The following is a 20884-nucleotide window of genomic DNA, read 5'->3' on the forward strand; positions in this document are numbered from 1 at the left end:
ATCTCTGTGAGACGCCTAAAGAGATGGAGACCCATCTCAATATGCAGACCTGTGAACCTGAAGGGATCACGGCTGCTGTCTCTCTTTATCTCACAGCAGCTTTGTGTTAAAAATATGACTGAAGACCTGTTGGATTTTTTAAACTTCAGTTCCTATTTGATACTATCGATCATTAAAATAACAGAGATAGTATCAGAGAATCGAACATCCTCATGGGAAAGACTGAGAAACATTGCGACAGATAAAAATCGGTGATGGATTGAGCCGTTTTACAGACGTCGTTTATTTTCAAAACGACTCTAATAAATCAAACATCTTTCCTGATGAAAACGTGCGTAAACAACAGCTACAGCAGACCCCCCCCCCCCCCTCCTCAGAAAGGTGCACGACGTCTCAGAGCCGATGTGCATTCTCTGCAGCAACACGGGTCTAAAAATAGCTTCTCTATTCCTCCCTCGCTCCCACCTCTGCTCCCCTCCTATCTCACTTTTCCCACTTCAAGTCAGACAGGAGGTCCCTGGACAGACGCTGCCTCGCCCTCACACTCGCTCCCTACACACACACACACACACATACACACACGGGGAACAGAGAAAATAGCCAAGGCCTGATTTCACCTGTGAAAAGCCATCAAGGTTTATGTTTTAAGGGAGCTTGGAGGAAATTCCCAGATGAGCAGAGAGAGGAAATAAGACATGTTTCTGAGCAGAGCGGCCCCGTGTCCTTTTTCACCTCGTTTATTCCTTTCATGTATTTTCTCACCAACCTTTAAACCGCCACCGTCTTTGTTTCACTCCAGTTAACAGGATTGACACGTCTGGTTGTGACGTCGCTCCAATGAAAACGTGACAGGCGGGAATTTACCGTCTGGATTAATTTAGCTGAATTGCTGCTGGACAAGGCTTTTCATTATGTTGATGACGGGGATTTCTCCCCCTCTCTTTCCCTCCCTACGACCCATCCATCCTCCAATCATCCATCCATATACAAATGTTTATGCAAGACACACACACTAGGTATTTGCAATAAATCACAGTACATGAAATGATACAGAGTGTTTGATACGAACAAGCAGAGCTTTCTCACTCAGCATGTTTACAACCCTGCGTCTAAAAAGGCAAGGACGGTTTCCTGTCTGCACAGTAGGGTTTTAGTTCGTAATTCTGGATGCAGCGATGAACTGAGCTCACAGACGATGTCTACCTGAAGTGTCCCTGTGACGTCCACAACAGAATCGTGACTGTGTTTAATGCAGGGCCATCTGAGGGCCTGACATCACAGTCAGCTGATGTTTGTTATCTGCCTTGTCTTCTGCATGCAGAGATTTCTTCAGATTCTCTGATTCTTTTGGGCTGCATGGTTGGCTCTGTTGCCTCACAACAAGGCGGTTCCTGGTTCGAATCCCTGTTAGAAAGGGTTAGCATGTTCTCCTCGTGCATGTGTGGGTTCTCTCCGGGTACTCCGGCTTCCTCCCACAGTCCACAGACATGCTCGTTAGGTTAACTGCTGACTCTAAATTAGGTGTGAATGTGGGTGTGGCTGGTTGTCTGTCTCTATAAGTCAGCCCTGTGATTGGTTGGGATGACAGCTGGGAACTGATTTGGAAGGTGGTATAGATAATGGATGGATGGATGGATGGAGCCACTATTGGACTTTGCAACAGGTGGGTGAACCTTTCTGCGTGTGACGGCTTCGTTGTTCATCGGCCAGCGCATCATTTAGTCCTGCAGTGTCTCACACATGTGTTTAATATGTAGAGTGAGTGAGACGTCTGCAGGATGTAGGAGCATTGTGTGAAATGTGTTTAACATCATTTATATTAAAAACAGTTTCTCCCTTCTTCCTGCCGTTTCGTCAGAAGAGAAATATGAATTGTAAGTGCTTGCTGCTACAAACCGAGCAGGAGGCTTCATGCTGGACATGAAAAGATAAAAGTGGGTTTAACTCGGTGCATTATGGTGAAATTAATGACCCTTCTTGCACGCTGCCCTTTAACACGTGCAATCCAATACACAGTTTGACAACAAGGCCATCCTGCCGTTCTCCTGCAGTGCGATATATAATCAATGAACCAGTTAGCTCAGCTCCGACCTCGTAGCAAATTTACCAGCAAATAATATCGATGTATTGATGGTGAGCGAGAAGTGCTGCTCAGAAAACATGCAGTAAATCTCCAGGCCTGAGTTTGGTCTCTGTGTGTGTGTATGTGTGTGTGTGTGTGTGTGTGTGTCAGCCATGAGCAGGTTTTCAAAATTTGACTTGTGACAGCCCCTGCTTAGAGTGTGCGCATTTGTGCTCATGTCTCATTATTTACACCTTAGAGCTGCCATTCATTGTTTCCACTTACACCTGAATAAAGCAGAGACCATGTTTCTTTAAAGGGGACATATGATGAAAAATCCACTTCTATAGTGTTTTTGAACATATATTTGGGTAACCTGAGTGTCTACTGACCCACAAAATGTGAAATAAACCCATCCAGTCCTTTGTTTGTGGTCTGCATAAGTCTTACAACAAAGAGAAAAATGCTCTGTTTCTAATGTGCTGTGGACGTCAATGTGGATTCTGGTAAAAAGAAATCCCCTCCCCTCCGCTGGTATCTCCACCCATGGACTCCACCCCCAGCCTAGAACAAAGCTTTGTGCATTTTTATTCTAGCTACAGAGGAGTGATGTCTACCAGGAAAACTCAGGGGGGGCTCATTGCATTTAAAGAGACACACACACATCAAAACGGAGCGTTCTGAGAGAGCTGGTTTATACAGGGTCACAAACCTGGTGCTTGATTCATGTTACATTTTGACTAAAGCACAGCACAGATGTTTCATTTAGACCACAGGGGACTTTTTGAAAAGGTGGAGAATATAATATAATATGTCCTCTTTAATGGCCTGATCGGACCAGAGGAGAATGTTTCTCAGCAGCTACTCAAACCAACATGTTGGGGTGAGTTGGACTTCACTCTGTCTGTCTTTGTGTTTCCTTTCTTTCATGAGCAGCAGGCTGAACAGATTCGAGCTCTGAGCTGAGAAAACATCTGTGTTCGTCTGCAGCATAAAAGAGCCGCTCAACAAACAGGAAGAGACGTCTGCTTCTGTGTCTGAAATCCGAATGAGGATGAGGTCATGGGGAATTTAAAAATAACTTATGACAATAACTGGACCATGGTTCAGAGTCTCTGAAGGGAGGGTCTCGAGTCAGTCAGGACATCCTCCCAGTCTGCTAAAATGAAAAAACACATCAGCCGGGGATTTCTGGAAAACATTATCTTCCATGAATTTCTCAAAGGCAGGAGGGCCGTCAGCTGTGTCTGACAGCAGCTTTATTCAGACCGCCGTTTCAAGCCGCGATATTTACGCCCCTGTGACGCTTCGCCTTCAATCTAAATATCATTGAGGCGAAAAGGGGGGACGAAGAGGTAGTAACAGAGGCGTTACAGAGGTGAGACGGTTTCAACAGAGCCAGCAGGGGGAGCGCAGCGCCGTGTGTGAGTGCATGTCTGACTGTGTGTGTATGTGGAGTTCCTGCTGTACGCCATCGCGGAATAAAGATTATATCCTGCGTCGTTCTCACATCAGCTCGCTCAGACTTGCTGCAGAAAATACTTGGAGTCTGGAGGAGAAACTCCGGGTGAAGTCAGAGTGAAAAATGACACATACAGCTCCTCCTGGAAATATCAGGAGTTTTTCAGCAAGTGTGAACTATGGTCCTCTGACGTCCAGATATGGAGAGAGTAAACGCTGATGTCACAACAAGAGAGCACCTCCATATTTCCAAACTCTGTATCTGATGATACATGTTAACAAGAAGCTCCCAAAAATCACCTCTAAAAAAGATTCAGGAAAAAGCCTGACTCTTTTCCCACATCTGTGCAGCAGCTCTCTGTCAGGGATATTTATCACTTTCAAAAAGCTCAAACTTTTTATATTTTCTGCCTTTTAGCTGCATGTTAACGGTTCTCTCTGACCCTGGCTGTTTGATTTGGCGCATACTTACTGGTGCATGTTTCAGTCAAACAAAGGAGCACATGTACAATAAGAGTAATTAACCGTATCCCAGCACGTCTGAGAGAAGTCTGCAGTTTCTTTAACAGGAGTATTTTTATGTGTCTATGATTTCTGTTGGACACATGGAAGTGTAATTAACTGAAGAGAAAACGCAGGAGGTATGAGTTCTGAAAAAGTTCTAAAAACTTGACACTTTGCACACATGCTCCACACATTGCCTCTCTTTGAATCAATTCAACACATTCTTCACAGGAAGGAAAAGAAATGCAGGGAATTGAAAACTGAAATGGGCTGTGACCCGGCGGAAATGAGATCTCTCTGCAAAGTGGTCCGTCTAGTGGGTGCAGACCACCGTGGGATTTGTCAAAGAAGGATGTAAAAGCCTCCACAGAGAAGCAGAAGCATTAGAATATGAATGGCCGTCCATCACTGTGAGCCCAGTTTCAGGACCTTCAAGGTTACAGCATTAAATGGGCTGAAAGGCAGGATTATCTCCAGAAAGCCGGGTTTAACCCTCGCAGCACCACAGAGGGAGAGATTCACGAGGGACACAAAGTATGGACGCCAGAGAACAGCTTCTCACTGTTAGTGTTAAGTACTGTCTAATGACCGATATGGTTTTAAAGGACACCGCGAAGAAACAGCTGAGAAAAAGGGACATGTTTGAGTGTTTTTATGTTTCTTACATGCTTGTATTATTACTCACCGTCCTCGCTGGTGTGCGTCTCTGTCCCTCCCTCGTTGTCCACCTCCTCCAGGACTCCATGCTCGCTGTAGGGACTCTCACTGTGGGGGACAACATCAAACAGGGTCAGAGCCACTGGTCAGAGAGAATTTAACCGGGTGAGCTGCATGTTTGAACACAAACACGCATGTGCAGAAGGTACGTGGTGGTTGGCCGTCGGCTGTAGTCTTTGCCGTGTGTTCTAGTGCAACTTTTTTGCTAAGACAAAAGGCGCCGTGCGCCAATGCCACAGGTGGACTTCGTCGCCACTAGTTCTTTGCCGTCTGCTTGGTGTGTCAGGGCCTTAAATCCTTCCAGATAGGGGCATAGTCAGACACAGCTCATTTACATTTAAAGGTACAGACACAGAAACAGCCTGTTCTGAGCAGGGCTGAAATAGAGGGGTTTATCGACATGATCAAATACAGGATCAGAGTGGATTTAGAACAAGAAACTTCACAGACATGTTTTGAGGAGCTCTGAGACTTATCTACACTGGTTGAAGAGGAGGAGGATATGTGACCTTTAAAGAATAGTCTGTTTGAAAAGTTTAATATTTTTGTTTCAGGTCAAACCTGAAACCCCACTAGAAATATAGTTTTAAAAGTGGTGACAAAGGGGGTTCCTGCATTAAAATATAAATAATTGCAGTTTGCAACTTAAAACTTTTGAACAAGTCTGAACAGTTAAATCTTACATCAGTGAAGATGACATGTTATAAGACAGGTTTTTAAAGTGAACTTGACCTAGAGGGAGTTCACACAGCGGTCACTGGGAGTACTCTGTGAGAAGCGAAGATCCTTTATCTGTGGCTGAGTCTCTCTCTTTTTTAAAATGCTCTTCTTCTGGCGTCACGCTAAGAGAGCTGGCAGTAAATCCAAACACACATCACCTCAGATTAACCCTGCCAGGAACCCAGAGTCTCGTCCCTCACTAACATGTCACCCGCTCCTCCTTCTTCCTCTGCAAGAAAAGGAGGCAGCAAATTTGCTCAGAGCGACATGAGCAGAGCCGAGGGTTCATGTCTGTGCTGAGACGGCCAAAACGCTCGCAGACTTAATGTGAGGTCAGAGAAAAGGCGAACAGATCAGTAAAAGGAAGAAGAAACAGGTGATAACACTGCTTACAGATGTGGAGCTCTCACAGAGCGACTCCTCCATATGCTGCAGTTCTTAAAATCCTCCTCTTTCTCTGCCAGGTGACCTTTGTTTTTCCTCCCGCTGTGGTTATAGTGATTAAAGTGATTATTTCGGGCTGTCTCCCCTACAAAGTCAACCATGTAAAGTCTGCGCTGACACATGCTCTGCCTCGTCATGCTCTCTTAACCACAGGAACCTAATTTGTGAGTAATTACTGATCCACTGATATACATCTGACAGCTGCACGGCAAAGAGCGTTCGCATACCTGCATGCTGAGGGACTCCCTGATGAAGGAAGTTTGGCTGCGAGCCTTTATTTCATTCAAGGTAAGAATGCTTAGAACGGCGAGGCCAGTCTGGGGCCGATTGAGGTGTAACCATGTAGAGTAAATCGACTCCCAACAGCATTATCGAGGTGTGTTAGTCAGAATTTGAGAAATTCTATGGACTTACATGTTTATATGTATTTCAAAATTCAGACATAGATAATAAATCCACTTTTTTCACATCATGTAAACGTAGTGTTTCTTCTTACTCAGAGATCAAAACTTCATTCATTCCAGCTTCATATTAATCATAAAAGACATTGAGGGTAACAGAATACATAGGCACAAACATAATAAATACAAATAATGGTAGTAGAGGTATTATTGTTAATAAAATAGTAAATAAAACAGGACCCAGTATTGAACCTTGTGGGACCCCAGTCTCTAGACACAATTTTTAACTAAAACATACTTCAAATACCAAATGTGGAAAAATCATCTGAAGTTTCATGTGGCATGCCGTGTGACTGTGAGGACTTCACTCACAGTAATGACGCTGTGTGTCTCAGTGTTTTTCACAGGTATATTGGTTGCACCGGTATATAGGATGCAGCCAACTTTCAAGGTAAGAATTTGGTATCTAAGTGAGTCTTATACACCGGATTGTACGATATTTGGTGTTGACAGGGTAGAGAACCAGTTTCAGATTGAACATTGTTAATACAAATTTGAGTAAATGAGTAAAGTCTGTTACCTGCTTTTTGTAAAGTGTCTTGAAATAACATTTGTTATGAGTTGACGCTATACAAATAAAGATTGACTGATTAATTGATAAATAACACAGGACCCAATATTGTACCTTGTGGGACCCCCTTTTGGATTCAAAAACAAAGAATGATCATTACCTAAAGGTGTTTAAAAATCCCCTGAAGTGTCACTAACAGTTTGGCTAATAATAACAAAAACAGTCTGAATGCATCCTTCCTCACCAGTAGTCTCCTCCAGCCATACACTTCTCATAGACGGGCCCGTCCAGCTCTTTGGTGTCGGGGAAGATGGTCTCGTGGTGGATGATGATGGTCTTGACGATCTCGTTGACGTGAGCCTGGCAGGAGACCTGGTCCTGGCTGTCCGGTGTGGGCATGAGCGTGGGGCCGAAGCAAATGGCCAGATTGTACGGGTCCATCATGTTCTCGTCGCTGTACTGGGACAGACTGAAGAGAGGAGGGAGGAACAGAGAGGTGAGGATATAATGTCAAATTGCTATAAACATGACTCGATGTTCAAGACTTAGAAGGACATCTGCACCTTAAAAGACATGCTGGCATCTTTATTTCAGCTTGTAAAAAAGCTCTGACTAGCTGCTGGTTATCTGAAACACCCATTAACACAGGAGTGGATTGATATAGTAGAGACATTTATGTTACAGAGACCTTCACTTTGTGTTTTTGTCAGTGCAAAATGACAATGAGATATAGTGCATGTCATCTCCACTCTCTCTCCTCCCTACATTCCCAGTCTCTCTTCAGCTGTCTGATCTAATAAAGGCAAATATGTCCCCCCAAAAAACAACTTAAAAAGGAGATCTGCAATGCTTATGAAGTAAAACACGGTGTGGTTTCACTGGTTGTCTCCATAGACTTACTGGTTGAGGAAGGCGAAGAGGTAGCGCATGACTACGAGGACAGATCTGGGGATGGTCAGGAGGATCTTGCGGATGTACAGTGCTCGCTCGTACAGGTTTTCTATTCCTGGAAGAGCAAAAGAAAAAAGGACAGAGAAGAGTGATGTTATTAAAAAGCTGTAATACAAGACTGCAGTTCCCCGTCCTGTCCCCTCGGCTTTATTAACACTGAACACGTCCCGGCATTTAAACACAAACACCTGCAGAAGCTGAGCCAATGGCTGAGCAGCAAAGATTTAATAATGAAATGATATGTACGACACTCGCATGTGTGATATAGGGCAGAATAAATAGCATTTTCATCATCATCCTGATATGAACAGAAGAATATAAACATGTGTATTTAATAAACACCTCGTGGTAAGTAAAAAGAAACAGCTGTTTGGAAGTCATCCCATTCAGTAGAGACGACGTCTTACAGACACCTGTTCTGTGTTAAACATGCAGAAACGTTATGTTATGGAGCACCGGTAGCCTAGTGGTTAGTACGTGCCCCATGTACGGGAGCTATAGACCTCCAAGCGAGCGGCCCGGGTTCAAATCTGACCTACATGTCGTCTCTCGATTTCTGACTTGTTATCCACCGTTCTATCTCTAAATAATGACAAAAATCCAGAATATAACCCTTTAAAAAAATGAATGACCTGTTATGGTCTGTTCCATTTGATCTTGTGTACTGAGTGAGTGTGTGTGTATTGTAGCACGGGGAAGTTAAATGTTTTACATTGTAATTACTGTTTTTATGTTGTCTTCGATGTATTGTCCATGCAGTGATTTCCCAGCATCCTAGACAAATTTCTCCCTAGGGAGACGAATAAAGAAACCTTGACCTTGACCTTGACCTTGGAAGTAGGACATTTTTAGTTGCCGGTCTGATATGTCATCCGGAACGCCCCCCCACTGAAGTCAGATTTCCAACTTGAAAACTCTGTGCATTAACAGTAACGTTTAATCTGTAACTGTTGTGTTTATTAGAAGCCTAGTCCTCTTTGTAAATAAATTAATCACACCGATAGTATCGTGCTAGCTCTATCTGTGGAGGTGTTGTCAAGTTATTTGCAGACACAAACTATCATGTAGTGTGTCGTTATCGTCTGGTATTAGCTAACAAAAGAAAGCTGGAGGCGTCCATGTTGATTGTCCGACTTGTTGCCAACTCGTAACTGGAACGCGGATCACTCAAGTGTTTTGTTGTGTTAAAGCCTTTCACCTGAGCGTGTGAACCTTTCTGACACCAGAGAGGAAGAGGAGGACGACTCTACACCTGCACCTGACGAGAAGGACGCCGGGTTGTGTTTCTACTCTTCTGAAAGCAGTGTGTAACGGCTCTCCTGCCTTGAAGAAATGAGCGCAGTAATAAGCACTCTCTGCAAGAACATGATTGTAAACAAAGAAATAAAAACATGTTGCTTTGTCGACATGCTGAGGGATTGTCTACCTCTTTATCTTTTAGTACTCTACGATGTTTTCCCCTCTCCAGCGGCTCTAGAAGCAGCCTGCTTTATGTGGCCGAGCCGGGCTCTGCTGGCTGATAAAAATAGCCTCCGTCACCCTCCATTCGCTCTGAGCCTTCTGGGATTGGAGCTGCTGGGAAACTTGTGATGGATTTCATTTTTCATGAATACCTAACCAGGATTCTGCACGGCTCCTGAGCGCTTCAGAAGTCCTCTTTTCTCATTTTATAAATCAGCTCCTTTTGTCCGCTTATGCATCACCTAAAACTACACATGTGTGTGAGCACAGCTGTGTAAAACCTCCCTGCAGTAATTCTAAAATAAAGGATATTAAAGGTTGCATTGTGCTGCTGCTGTGCTGAGAGAACAGCGTGTCAGCTGAGAGCAGGTTCATGTTTTAGTGATGTTGTATCTGCGCCGAGCCGCGCCGCATGGAATCAGCAAAGAGGTTTAAATATTGAGCCTGCAGGGCGTTCAGCCCACGCTGCAATCACCGGCGTGTTGAGCTGAGAATGTAAACAGGGAATCCCCATCCCTCATCCCGCACTAATGTGTTAGAATACACCAGGAAACACACACACACACACACACACACACACACACAGAGACACACTCGGGACTACACACAAACCTGCATGAACACAGACACACAAGAAGAGACACTGCACGATGTATATCTGCACAGGCTGTGTTCAAGAGACTTTGGAAATGTCAAGAGGAGAGCTGACTGATCACAGCCAATTGAAAATGTGTGTGTGTGTGTGTGTGTGTGTGTGTGTGTGTGTGTGTGTGTGTGTGTGTGTGTGTGTGTGTGTGTGTGTGTGTGTGTGTGTGTGTGTGTGTGTGTGTGTGTTTTCTTACTGATGCAGGCCAGCAGGTCGTTGAACCTCTCTTTGGGGAACAGAGGATTCTCCAAACCTCGGAAGTAAAGTTTGAGAACGCCGGCCACCGAGTTGATGTCGTGATTATTCTCCTCGTCCGTCAGAGGGTCGTTTCCTGAGACAGAGACGGGCGAGCAGGTCAGGTGGAGGTCCTTACTTATAAATGCATTAACCTGATTACAGATAATAAAGCCCTCTGCCTTATGTGGTCAGAGAAGGTGTGAGTTGTACAAATATTGTCTCTGATTGGGATCGAGCAAAAACAAAGATCCTCTATGGAACCAGATGATAGAAGTCGTAGTTCTAAATGATTCATGAGACATTTTTCACCTCTTTCAAATGAGTTCTTGATGTCGTTGACCTCCAGCTGGGATCCAGACACACGAAAGATTCCTTGATGCTGCAGGCCTGCGCAGAGAAAGTCACAGAGAAGAAGAAGGAGAAAGTGAACAAACTCCACCAGTCAGCAAATAAAGCCTGACTGAAGAGGCTCGCCCTGTCCGTTAAGCCCCTTCACTTTTCTAATTAAGGATAGTTAATGAGTCAGGGAGACCGCAATCAAGCTTTACAAAAGTTTCTTGAAGCTGGGATGAGGACTTAATGAGAGGAGAGGTCAGGGTCAGGAGGAGGCCTGATTAGTCTGCTGTTTGTCTCTGTCAGCTAATAGGAAGAAGCAGACGAACCTGCAGACGAGCCCTCCACACCGTCACATCTTTACAGCTCACAGATTCTTCACACTGACTCCTTCAGTCTTGTTTGAATTAAGAATCTAAACGCCTGCTAAAGGCTGAGCTGGCTGTTTGTGTCACAGTTTGTTTGGAGAGCTGGGCGGAAAAAAAGCTGTAAACAAGACAGAATGTGCATTTTCCCACGACTGTAACTGAAGTGAAACACTCGAGCATGAAAAGAGGAGTCCACACCCAAACCATTAGCGTCTGAAAATCAGTGAAGTGTCACTTTCCACTGAAGGCAGACAGCCTGACAACCAACTGTAGCTGCTTTTTTCAAGTGTTCCCAAAGAGGAGAGAGCGCCCAGAGTCCTTTTTCTAAACACGCTCCGCCTTTTTTGTGCGGCGGCTCTGATCGCTTCTAGTTGAATGGTAAATGGATTTGAGCTTGTAAAGGGCTTTTCTAGTCTTCTGACTACTCAAAGAGTTTTCACACCGCAGGTCACACCTACACATTCACACACTGATCACAGAGGCTGCTGAGTAAAGTGACCATCAGTATTAACTCATCCTACTCAAACACATGCACACGCCGCAGACGAAGCAGCAGGAGCAGCAGGAGCAGCAGGAGCAACTCGGGGTCAAGTGTCTTGCCCAAGGACACATCGGACATGTAGCTGCAGGAGCTGGGGATCAAACCACAGCCGCCCTAATGAAAATCATTCAACTTTTCAGAAGGGTGCTGTTGAGGTCACCGGCACACTTTTCAAAATATCTGATATTCCCTCTGTGTTACGGCAGATTGTGGCGTGCACCCTGATCCTCCTCGCTCCACGTCTGATCGGAGCCGTGATAGCGGGGCGGTCACTATTATGAAGCTCATCATCCAGACAGAGCAGGAGGAAAAACACCCTGCGTTTGATGTTCAGAGTGAACTCAAATATAAAACTGACAGTAAAAATCAACTGATCAGTGTCGGTCATACAGCTGCTGTTGTCATAGAGACAGGACGCACATGCAGCACTTCATCTAAGTGCTCCTCAGCGCACGGCCAGCACTTTACTGCATCCCAAAAAAAAACTGCAGGTTGACACAGGCCGTCAGAGAATCTTAAACACAGTCATCCATTTGTGTCAACTTACCGTAGAGATTGATGAAGCGAATGCAGCTCTCGACCACGCGTGGGATCGCCTGTCCAGAGTCCTTTGAGGGAAAAGTAAACACAGAAATGTCAACTGATTAAAGTGATAATAAACAAATCAACATGCACACACAGTTTGTAAGGTTTAGGTAAGAAGTGGTTAGTTCTTCTGAGACAGACTGAGCGGACGGTCTCTAATTCATGACCTCACTGACGATAAAATGTCACAAAAATCACTGAACTGCTGCAAGAAGCATGTCCCGACCTAAAATATGGACACGGCGATGTCACCCTTTGGTGATTGAGGAGCGATGTGAGGCCAAAAGATGGCGGTCAACATGTTAGATGAGCTTTATTCACCTAAACATTTTGATTACTGCCGCCCTCTTCAGACTGCTTTTCTTGCAAAAGTGCGGTAACTGAGCTCAGCCACCATCGCGTCTTTCTACATTCATATTGATTCTGTGACGTGTGAGCGTGTTGCACTCCTGCTGGTTTCTCAATAGAACGAGCTGCGCTGACCAAATCTCCGGTGGCTAATATACTGACTATTAACATGTACCTTATTCAACCCCAGTTCAAAAATACTCAGCTGTCCCTTTAATATGGGACCTCATAAAGATTCTCTGGCTTTTGCAGCCCTCCTCAAGTGGACACTCAAGGAACTGCAGCTGTTTCACTTCCGAATAGGCATCTTTTTTTTCAACACGCATGAGTCCAGCACATACTTAGCCTCCAGTGTTGCTAAATTTACTTTATGTTTTGTGATGCAAGCTATCAAGTGCTGCAGTTAATCTGAAGAGGCGCACACTCGAGATATGAGACCAGCAGCACGTCTCCTTCACAGGAACCGATTCCTCGCACGCTCTTAAACGTGCACCACTCTGCCAGCTGCTCCTGCAGCTCAGGGCTGCACAGGGACTCAGTACAGGCTTTTTTTAATGATACAGTGGATCTGTTTACAGCCCTCAGGGGGACACACACAGTCCAAACACAGCGACCATGCCAAAATCAAATATTTGGAGTGGAGCGGTGCTGGCTGAGGACGCGGCCTGCTGCAGCAGCATTATGTCATGTTTTCTCTCTGGATGTGAGAGACTAGAGGGTGATTTGTGTCACACTCAAAATGAGGATTGTCCTGGTACCAGAGATTTAACATTAGACTCTTTGCACATTGATACCTGTTTGCTACCATGGTAACCGAAATTCAAGTCCTAGGAGCCCGGTATTGAGTCATTTCTTGGTTTTAATGACCAAAAACTGCAGGAAAACTCCTGCACACCGATTTAATTGCACAAACATTTCAGTACCAAAATGTATTAATATAATTCAGACAGTGCTCTCTCTCTTCTGGTTTAAAATTTGACTTATTTAAAGTCCCCATGAAACCGAACTTTGAGACCATCTCACTGTCATTTTGTGATTTCCTACTGAAACAGGATGGAACCAATCACAAGATAGAAGGCGGGACAAAACGTTGAGAGGATTTGATCATTAGCTTTGACAAAGCTTTTCAACTGGTTGAAAATGTGGTATGGAGACATTATTGATCTTTGTTCAAAGCCCTTAGGGAATGTCAAAATGTTGCACATCTTTTTCATGAGACTGGTACTCTACGTGGGAGAGAGATAAGTCCATCAAACATTACAAGCAATCTCCTGCATGGTGTCCAACTTGCAACATGTATTGGCAGCGTTTCTGATATAGACCTTCATTGTCTTTAGTTTGGTTTGGTTACGCAAGTCAGACAGTGTGCGGGAGTTAACTGAAGATTGAGACGAAAGGCACAAAAAGTGAAAACCTTCAGTTCAGTCTGTCTCAGAATACTCATTAAAAATGTTAAAAATGAAGAAACACAAGATGAAAATGTTGTTAAAGGTAGGAGAGAGGAAGGAGATGAGTGCAGGAAAGCAGCATGAGAGCCCCAAGGTGTTTCAAGGTGTCTACCTGATGTCGAGCGTGTGAGTTCCTTCGTCCACGGCTACAAAGAAGAGTCGCAAGAGCCACAGACGGACAGAGAGAGAGAGAGAGAGGGAGAGAGAGAGAAAAGCAAGACCCAGATTAGAACCACAGCAGCTGCCCACCAAAGCATTTACCCAGAGAAAACCCTCGTCCACCCTGCGATGGCATCCAACCAGAAGATAAACAGAAGGAGATGGGCGGGGCCACCAGAGCGGAGGCAGGAGGAGAGAGGCAGCACACCTCATCAGTCTGACATCTGCTCCCTGACTGCCATTTATCCTGCTGTTCTCACCGGCCTCTGCTCCCGCTCTGCAGGACGAGAGAGAATCTCTGCCAGCTCGGTGATGCCGGGTCAGCAGTGAGTCAGGGGAGCTGACTGAGACAAACATTTATCCCCCTGATGTGCCGCTCCTCTCCTCCTGCAGCCCCAGTGTCACCCTCACATCTCAGACCCACTCCGCCAGAGCTCACTGACTCATGAGGAAGGCTTCCAAAATCCATCTTAGCTCTAATATATGGCTGCTTTTTGGTTGATTAAAGATGAATCAAAGCTTAGAGGTTTTTGGGGGGTTCCAGAGAGTCAGAGCGGACAGAAAACAGATGAGAGGAGGAGTGATGTCAGGCGGGCGGACTGGTTCTCAGTACCTTTATGAATGACTCCAGATTGCCATTAAATAACCTAACATTAAAAACGGAGCGGGGTCGAGCCCGCCGCGTGCCCGTTTTGAACGTCCCATGAGGATGTCTAAAATACAAAGAAGGCGTCAGCATCAATAAACAACACAGAGGGTCTTCCATGCAGTGACCTTCACGTCCTTTCAAATGTGGAGCTGACGTTGCTGTAAAACACTAAAGATGATTGACAGGTGAAGGGAGATTCCTTTTTCTTTCTCCTCCAGATATCAGAGGACAGTGAAACACCCGAGCAGCCGGGGGGCGTGGCATGTGTCAGCGTCCACTCCGTGACAGGAGGGGACCGCCTCTCCGAGTTTATGTGGATGATCTGAGTGGATTTGTGTGCATGAATGAATGCAGTTTGACTTCTTGTGACTCAAACTGGAGATTAAAGAGTCACAGGACTTTTTTTTCTTCTGCTGCCCAATTAAAGTGACATATCTGCCCGAGGATTAAAACAAAACCCTGATCATGTCAACACAAGAGATCAAATGAAACATCCATGATTTAAAGGATGTCACAGTCTGTCACTCGGCACTTCACCGGTATGCCGAAACGCGTCGGTCCAATAAAGTTAATCTAGTTGATCTTCATACTACAAGTGTTGCTGCAGCTTTTTTGACCTCTATGACGCAGGACTTCCACCAGATACGTGTGCATTGCGTGCATTGGGCGCCCGCTTCGGTCCGTATGCACAGGGAGAGCAGAGACGGACAGCTGGAGTGCCGAGACAAAGGAATTCTTGCGATGATTTTAAAGATTCACTTGCGACAGCGCGAGATAATACTCAATATGCATGTGGTAAAAACACGTTTAAAACACATAACCAAACACACATATGGTCATTGTTCTGAAAATAAACCGGATGTTTTAATGTTGTTTCGGTGTCTGACTTCCTGTCCCGTTCATTTTTTTTTCTGTGGTAAATTGATGCGTCTCAGCTCTGGCACCCGGCAAAAATAGAAGTGAAAACCTATCAGCTCCTCTGAGGTAACGGAGCAGAGACGGACTGAACGCGTATCTGGAGGAGTTTCACTCTGCATCTTGGTAGTTGGTGAAGTTGTGTGAGAAAAGCCTGCTCTGCTTCTCAGAGTAAATACCGCTAACAGAGATCTCATAATCAATAAGTTCCTGCTGATCTTAAAGATAAACACAGTTCACTTTTAGTACTCCTCTTCTGTTTCAAACCTGACTGCAGCTTCTCTCCTCCCTCCTCTTGATTCTCAGGCAGAACATGTTCCCGCTCCCCGACCTCTACATCTCCCGTACGGCGTCCCACGCTGACCGTACTATAACAGGATGTACAGTAACTCTGCCTCACAGGTAACATGAAGGCTGTCAGATCTGCTCGGTTTTACCCCCTGAACTTTTCTTGTTATCTCAGTCTAAATACGTCCTCCTGTCCTCTGCTGTCACTGTCACAGAGGCAAAATGTCCTCGCCGCGATGAACGGCAACACGCCATAAAAACTCTCTGTGTCCTCTGACTTGAGAGAGCGGACAGGATGTGGATGTGCGTCTTGAATATGCACAGGTCGTGAAGTTTAAAGAGAGTGTACTTTACCTTGTGGTCATGTAGTCGGCTCTGTGGCCTGCAGCAGAGAGAGAGAGAGAGAGAGAGAGAGAGAGAACAGAGAAGTTAGATGTGAGGGCGAGTCGGGACCTGCGGTGCATTTGACATTTCGTCTGTGGAGCATTTGAAACCATCTGTTACTTCCACTGGTCTCCACAAACACAAACACACACCTACACACAAACAAACAACAGCTTACAGCGTGCACAGAGACTCCTCTACAAGCAGCCCTTGAGCTACAGAACAATTAGAGTAAAAACAAACAGGCCGTCAGCTGTGCGTTTAACAGTGAAGTAAACACACAGATCATCACAGTGAGACTCAGAGATACACGTCTGAACGGGATGAGATCCGACACCTCATTTGTGCAAATTTAGATTGAGATCAAAAATGCACGGGGGAGATAGAAACAGTTCTCATGAGGGCTTTTCTTTAAAGGAAACCACCTGACACTGAAAGTAAAAACGTCTGACGACATTCTGCTGTTTAATCACAGAGGATCTGAGACGATGCTACAAGAAACTTTCAACCGACACACAAAGTGAACCGAGATACAAAAGTTCAGCCCCGTTCTTAGGAGTTTGGATGAGAGACTATTGATTGCTTCCCGGTTTTCTGTGAAAAACGAGGTCATAACTGTTTTGTCGCATCTTTCAGGTTATAATACTGAACTGGAACAGAGCAGAGTGAGTCGGTCCAGAGAGGTCGCTCAGAGGATAAATCATACTTTTAAATACATTCATAAGGTTTTCCTCTCTGCAGGATAAGTGTAACACCGTCTAGAAAGTCCTGGCATTTGTTTTACAACTTCACTGGACGTCTCTCCAGATCAGCGTCTGATGGTTTCTAAGAGCTGGAGTCATTTTGTTCTCATCTCGTTTCTACACTCCAGCTCAGTAACAACAGAGTGATCGATGAAGGAGCAGAGGAAGGGGCTTTTCCTCTTCCTCCTCACTGTGCTTCATTACTTATTACGTTTTGACGGAGACCACCAGGACTGCTGCTAACATCGATGACTGACAGACGCTAGATTAGCAGAGGCCCCCCGAGGACATCCCACCAGAGTGGAACAAGAGGAGAGCGTCACACATCTCATACACGGCAGTCCATTAAGTGGGGCGCAAATCAATCACTAAGACGGATAATACAGATTCACAATCCCTCCCAGCTGTGGCTCGCCTGGTTAAAACCCTGATTAGCATCTTGGAGCTTTGACAAGTTGAAAAAGAAGAAAGAAAAACAATGAAGTTGGCCACAAAATAAGGCTGAAAGTGTTCAGAATGACTGTGTGAAATAAAACAATACAGAACCAGTTCTTAGTTACGCTGCACAATGTGACACAGATTAAGGCTTCATTCTGACTTTGGTCTGTTGGAGTGCGACACACAGACATGTGACCGGGGACGAGCGAGCTCAGCACAGTGTGGGAACAAGAGGGGGCGAGAGAGTCAGAGTGGAGTGGTAAAAGGAAAGAGGCTGTACCTTCACCCAGCGTCCTCTTCAGCACGTCATGTTTGGCCTGCAGTTTGGAGATGAGGTTACTGCCCTCCAGGAACTCCCGGAATTTCTGCAGAGAATTGAGAGTGATTACATGGCCGCCGCGAGAGAGCCGGCAGAGTGCCCGCTTTAAAGAGCACAATCTACGATGAGAAAGCCGAGGGCAGAGGACGCGCCGAGAGCCTTTTTAAAGCCGTTATCAGAGCGTGTCCATCTTCAGAGTGGAACGGGAGCAGAGCTGTTAGCTTTAATAATGGTAGAGTTTAAACTGTGAAGACTCCAGAGGAGGTTGGTGCTGCAAGTCCAACCCTAACCCTAAAGTTAAGATAAAAGCCCTCAAGCCATACTCATATCTACAACTATTCACTAACTTTCTACAGCCACAGACGACCCCTCACCATGAAGTAGAACTGCTCCGTCTCCTGCTGGTTGGCCCTCCTCTTGGCGATGCTCGGCTTGCTGAGGTACGTCTCCGACACGGTGGACTTAACCGACTCTGTGGACCGGCTGTGGTGGAAAGACTCGGACACGTCGTAGTCTTCAATGGTCACCATGTCCTGGATGGTGGTCAGGGTGGCCTCTGACGTCTTTTTGATCTGGAGAGACGAGGGAGGTGGAAGAGATTGTTAATGCAAGAATCATCCGGCTTCACGGCTACAAATCAATCAAAATGTTAGTATCACTGAATACTCGGCGTCTTGCATCATCACGCTCTCTAAAACGCTTTCTCCCTTTCCAATGACACTCTAAAGTCAGGCGTCTTCTGACAAACACAACCTGAACATGACTCCCAGCCAAACAATCCATTTTGCACGCACTCAGAAGAGCCGAGCCAGCGTTTGCAGGAGAAGGAATGTTCAGTCGCAGGCTTTTACAGTCAGATTCGTTTCCATAACAACCTCTTCCCTGTCGTCAACAGGAGTGCTTCTCCCCGAGCTCATAAATGTCCGGACTCTGCAGAGCGTTCCCCACACTTACTGAGAGGGAAGTCGAGCCAGAGCTGCCGGCCACGACTGTGTCCACTATAAACACAGCGAACGTGACAAAACAATGGGAACGCAGGAGCGTTTATAAGAGCTCCATGTTAGGGATGAAACAAAAACACTGTCGTACACAGAAGCTGAATACGACTACAGGGATAATAACCATATCACACAAATATGGTCAAATATGGGCAGTGTCTAGAGGTGGGAAAAACATCAACTTATGTATAATATCGACAGTCTTAACTTCCAAAAATTGAATTCATTCATTTTTATTTATTTCATTGTATTCATAGTAGTCGCGTGCAGACACTTTAGGCAGTCACTGTATATAAACGTCATTCTCTTTCCATTGGCTGAAATTGATATCTCCGGAGTATATGCTGCCACGTTCAGACATCAGCTCACTCGGATTTCACATTTTGTGGGTCGGTAGACACTCAGGTTACCAAGATATATGTTCAGAAACACTGTAGAAGAGGATTTCCCCTTTAAGGGAAGAATGTGCGACATTTGACACATAAATAAAGCAGAAATCAAGCTCAAAGCGACGCCATAAAACTGTCAAACTATTTCAGTCTGGAGGACAGTAAGGGGCTGATATTCACCGAGTCATCACTTGAAATGTATTTCTTTAATTCTTATATTTTCAATCCTAAATCCTTGACTCTATTATATGATGAAAAAGACCCAATGAATCATCCAAATGGATAAACCATGCTCACTACTCGTTCCTTTCATGAACTGTAACTGCATGTTTTATCTACAAGTTTTTAAAAAAGGACTAAAGCCTTGAATCAGACTTCAACACGGTGACTGTAGTACCAGATGAGTCTCAATGAGTTACAGCCCGGTGTACTGATAGAAGATGGTTAAAAGGTCTTTAAGGGTTCAGACAGTTACAGAACGAGGGGACAATAATGGAGGCTGGACAGACGGGGAGGACGCTGCGCTCATGAAGGAACACCGCCTCGACAGAGACGGTCTGAAGGAGGGTGAAGAGCTGAGACCATCACAGGCTGCTTGTGTTTGCTTTTAAAGGAAGGAGGGGCCACACGGGGGTAAACAGGGCCCTGAGTGAGACACAGCTGGAACCCCTCCTAATTATTCCTAATGGTCTTCTTGAGGACCCCCACTCAAAGGTAGCGACCCCATTCCCCATTAAGAAGAGAGTCTGACCTTTAGGCTGATGAAAGAAAAATGACTGTCACACACACACACACACACACACACACACACACACACACACACACACACACACACACACACACACACACACACACACACACACACACACACACACACACACACACACACACACACACACACACACACACACACACACACACACACACACACACACACACACACACACACACACACACACACACACACACACACACACACACACACACACACACACACACACGAAACGCTGGATTATAGCTTGTCTTCTTTTCAAACAGCTTGACCTGTGACTCCTTAGGGCCCCCTGACGACGGATGAGGACTTCTTCATGTCTTTCATGTGACTGATCACTGTGCGGACAAACTCAGTGTGGATATAGTTACAGCGACATCCATCCCATAACGAAACAGAAACACACTGCAGGTCAGAACACGACTCATGACAGCGGACGAGGGATCCTGCCTCCATCAGCTCACACAGACCTGTGTGGACGGAATAGTCCAGGTCTGGCACATGGACCTGGTTCTTCTAAAGGACTGATCCAGATCCAAACAATCCAGATCCAGCTCACTTTTATTGACTTTGACATTAAAGGCAGGGTTGGTAAATTCCTCCAGATCCTTTTTAAGATTTGGGTTGAAATTGTCTTTAGATCCTGACAGACATTAATAACTCATGTTCTCTGAAAAGGGAACAATGAAAATCCGTCTTCTGTAGCAGTTTGTAAGTCTGTAAAAACTTCAACCAATATCTGCCACGAGGTACCAATCTGATGAACCAATCACACGCCTCTCTGTCTCCCTGCTCGTTCTCTACCTCTTGCGTGAACTAGCCCACACTCAAAGCATGAGCTGAGGTCCGCTTCTGGAGCAACGGCGCTTGTGCATGTAAGTGAGGGGGCGTGGCTTTAGAGGGAGCACAGAGGGGAGGGGGTACAGACGGAGCACAGAGGGAATGCTACTTTCAAAATCATGCTGGTATCTGAAAATGCTCAACCCTGCCTTTAAATGGATAAAGACGGGCTCAAGCATGCAAGAGAAACTT

At 45.4% G+C, this 20884-nt stretch overlaps 1 protein-coding gene across 4 annotated transcripts in view; it reads right to left on the bottom strand.

Annotated features, from left to right (window-relative positions):
- The window catches only part of srgap1a (SLIT-ROBO Rho GTPase activating protein 1a), a 91685-nt gene that overhangs the window by 11410 nt on the left and 59391 nt on the right, over positions 1-20884 (bottom strand). For 3 of the 4 annotated variants that reach the window (XM_061036629.1, XM_061036633.1, XM_061036631.1), the window contains exons 9-18: positions 18068-18265; positions 17655-17739; positions 16164-16191; positions 14571-14670; positions 11965-12025; positions 10485-10562; positions 10135-10269; positions 7781-7886; positions 7125-7349; positions 4713-4792 (exon numbers count right to left, since the gene is read on the bottom strand). In XM_061036629.1, the coding sequence (XP_060892612.1) occupies positions 4713-4792; positions 7125-7349; positions 7781-7886; positions 10135-10269; positions 10485-10562; positions 11965-12025; positions 14571-14670; positions 16164-16191; positions 17655-17739; positions 18068-18265 (1096 nt within the window). Of the gene's footprint in view, positions 1-4712; positions 4793-7124; positions 7350-7780; positions 7887-10134; positions 10270-10484; positions 10563-11964; positions 12026-13910; positions 13945-14570; positions 14671-16163; positions 16192-17654; positions 17740-18067; positions 18266-20884 lie in introns of all 4 variants that reach the window. The other variant, XM_061036630.1, reaches the window with a different exon arrangement.

This window comes from Labrus mixtus, chromosome 4 (assembly GCF_963584025.1).
Source record: "Labrus mixtus chromosome 4, fLabMix1.1, whole genome shotgun sequence".
Taxonomy (NCBI): domain Eukaryota; kingdom Metazoa; phylum Chordata; class Actinopteri; order Labriformes; family Labridae; genus Labrus; species Labrus mixtus.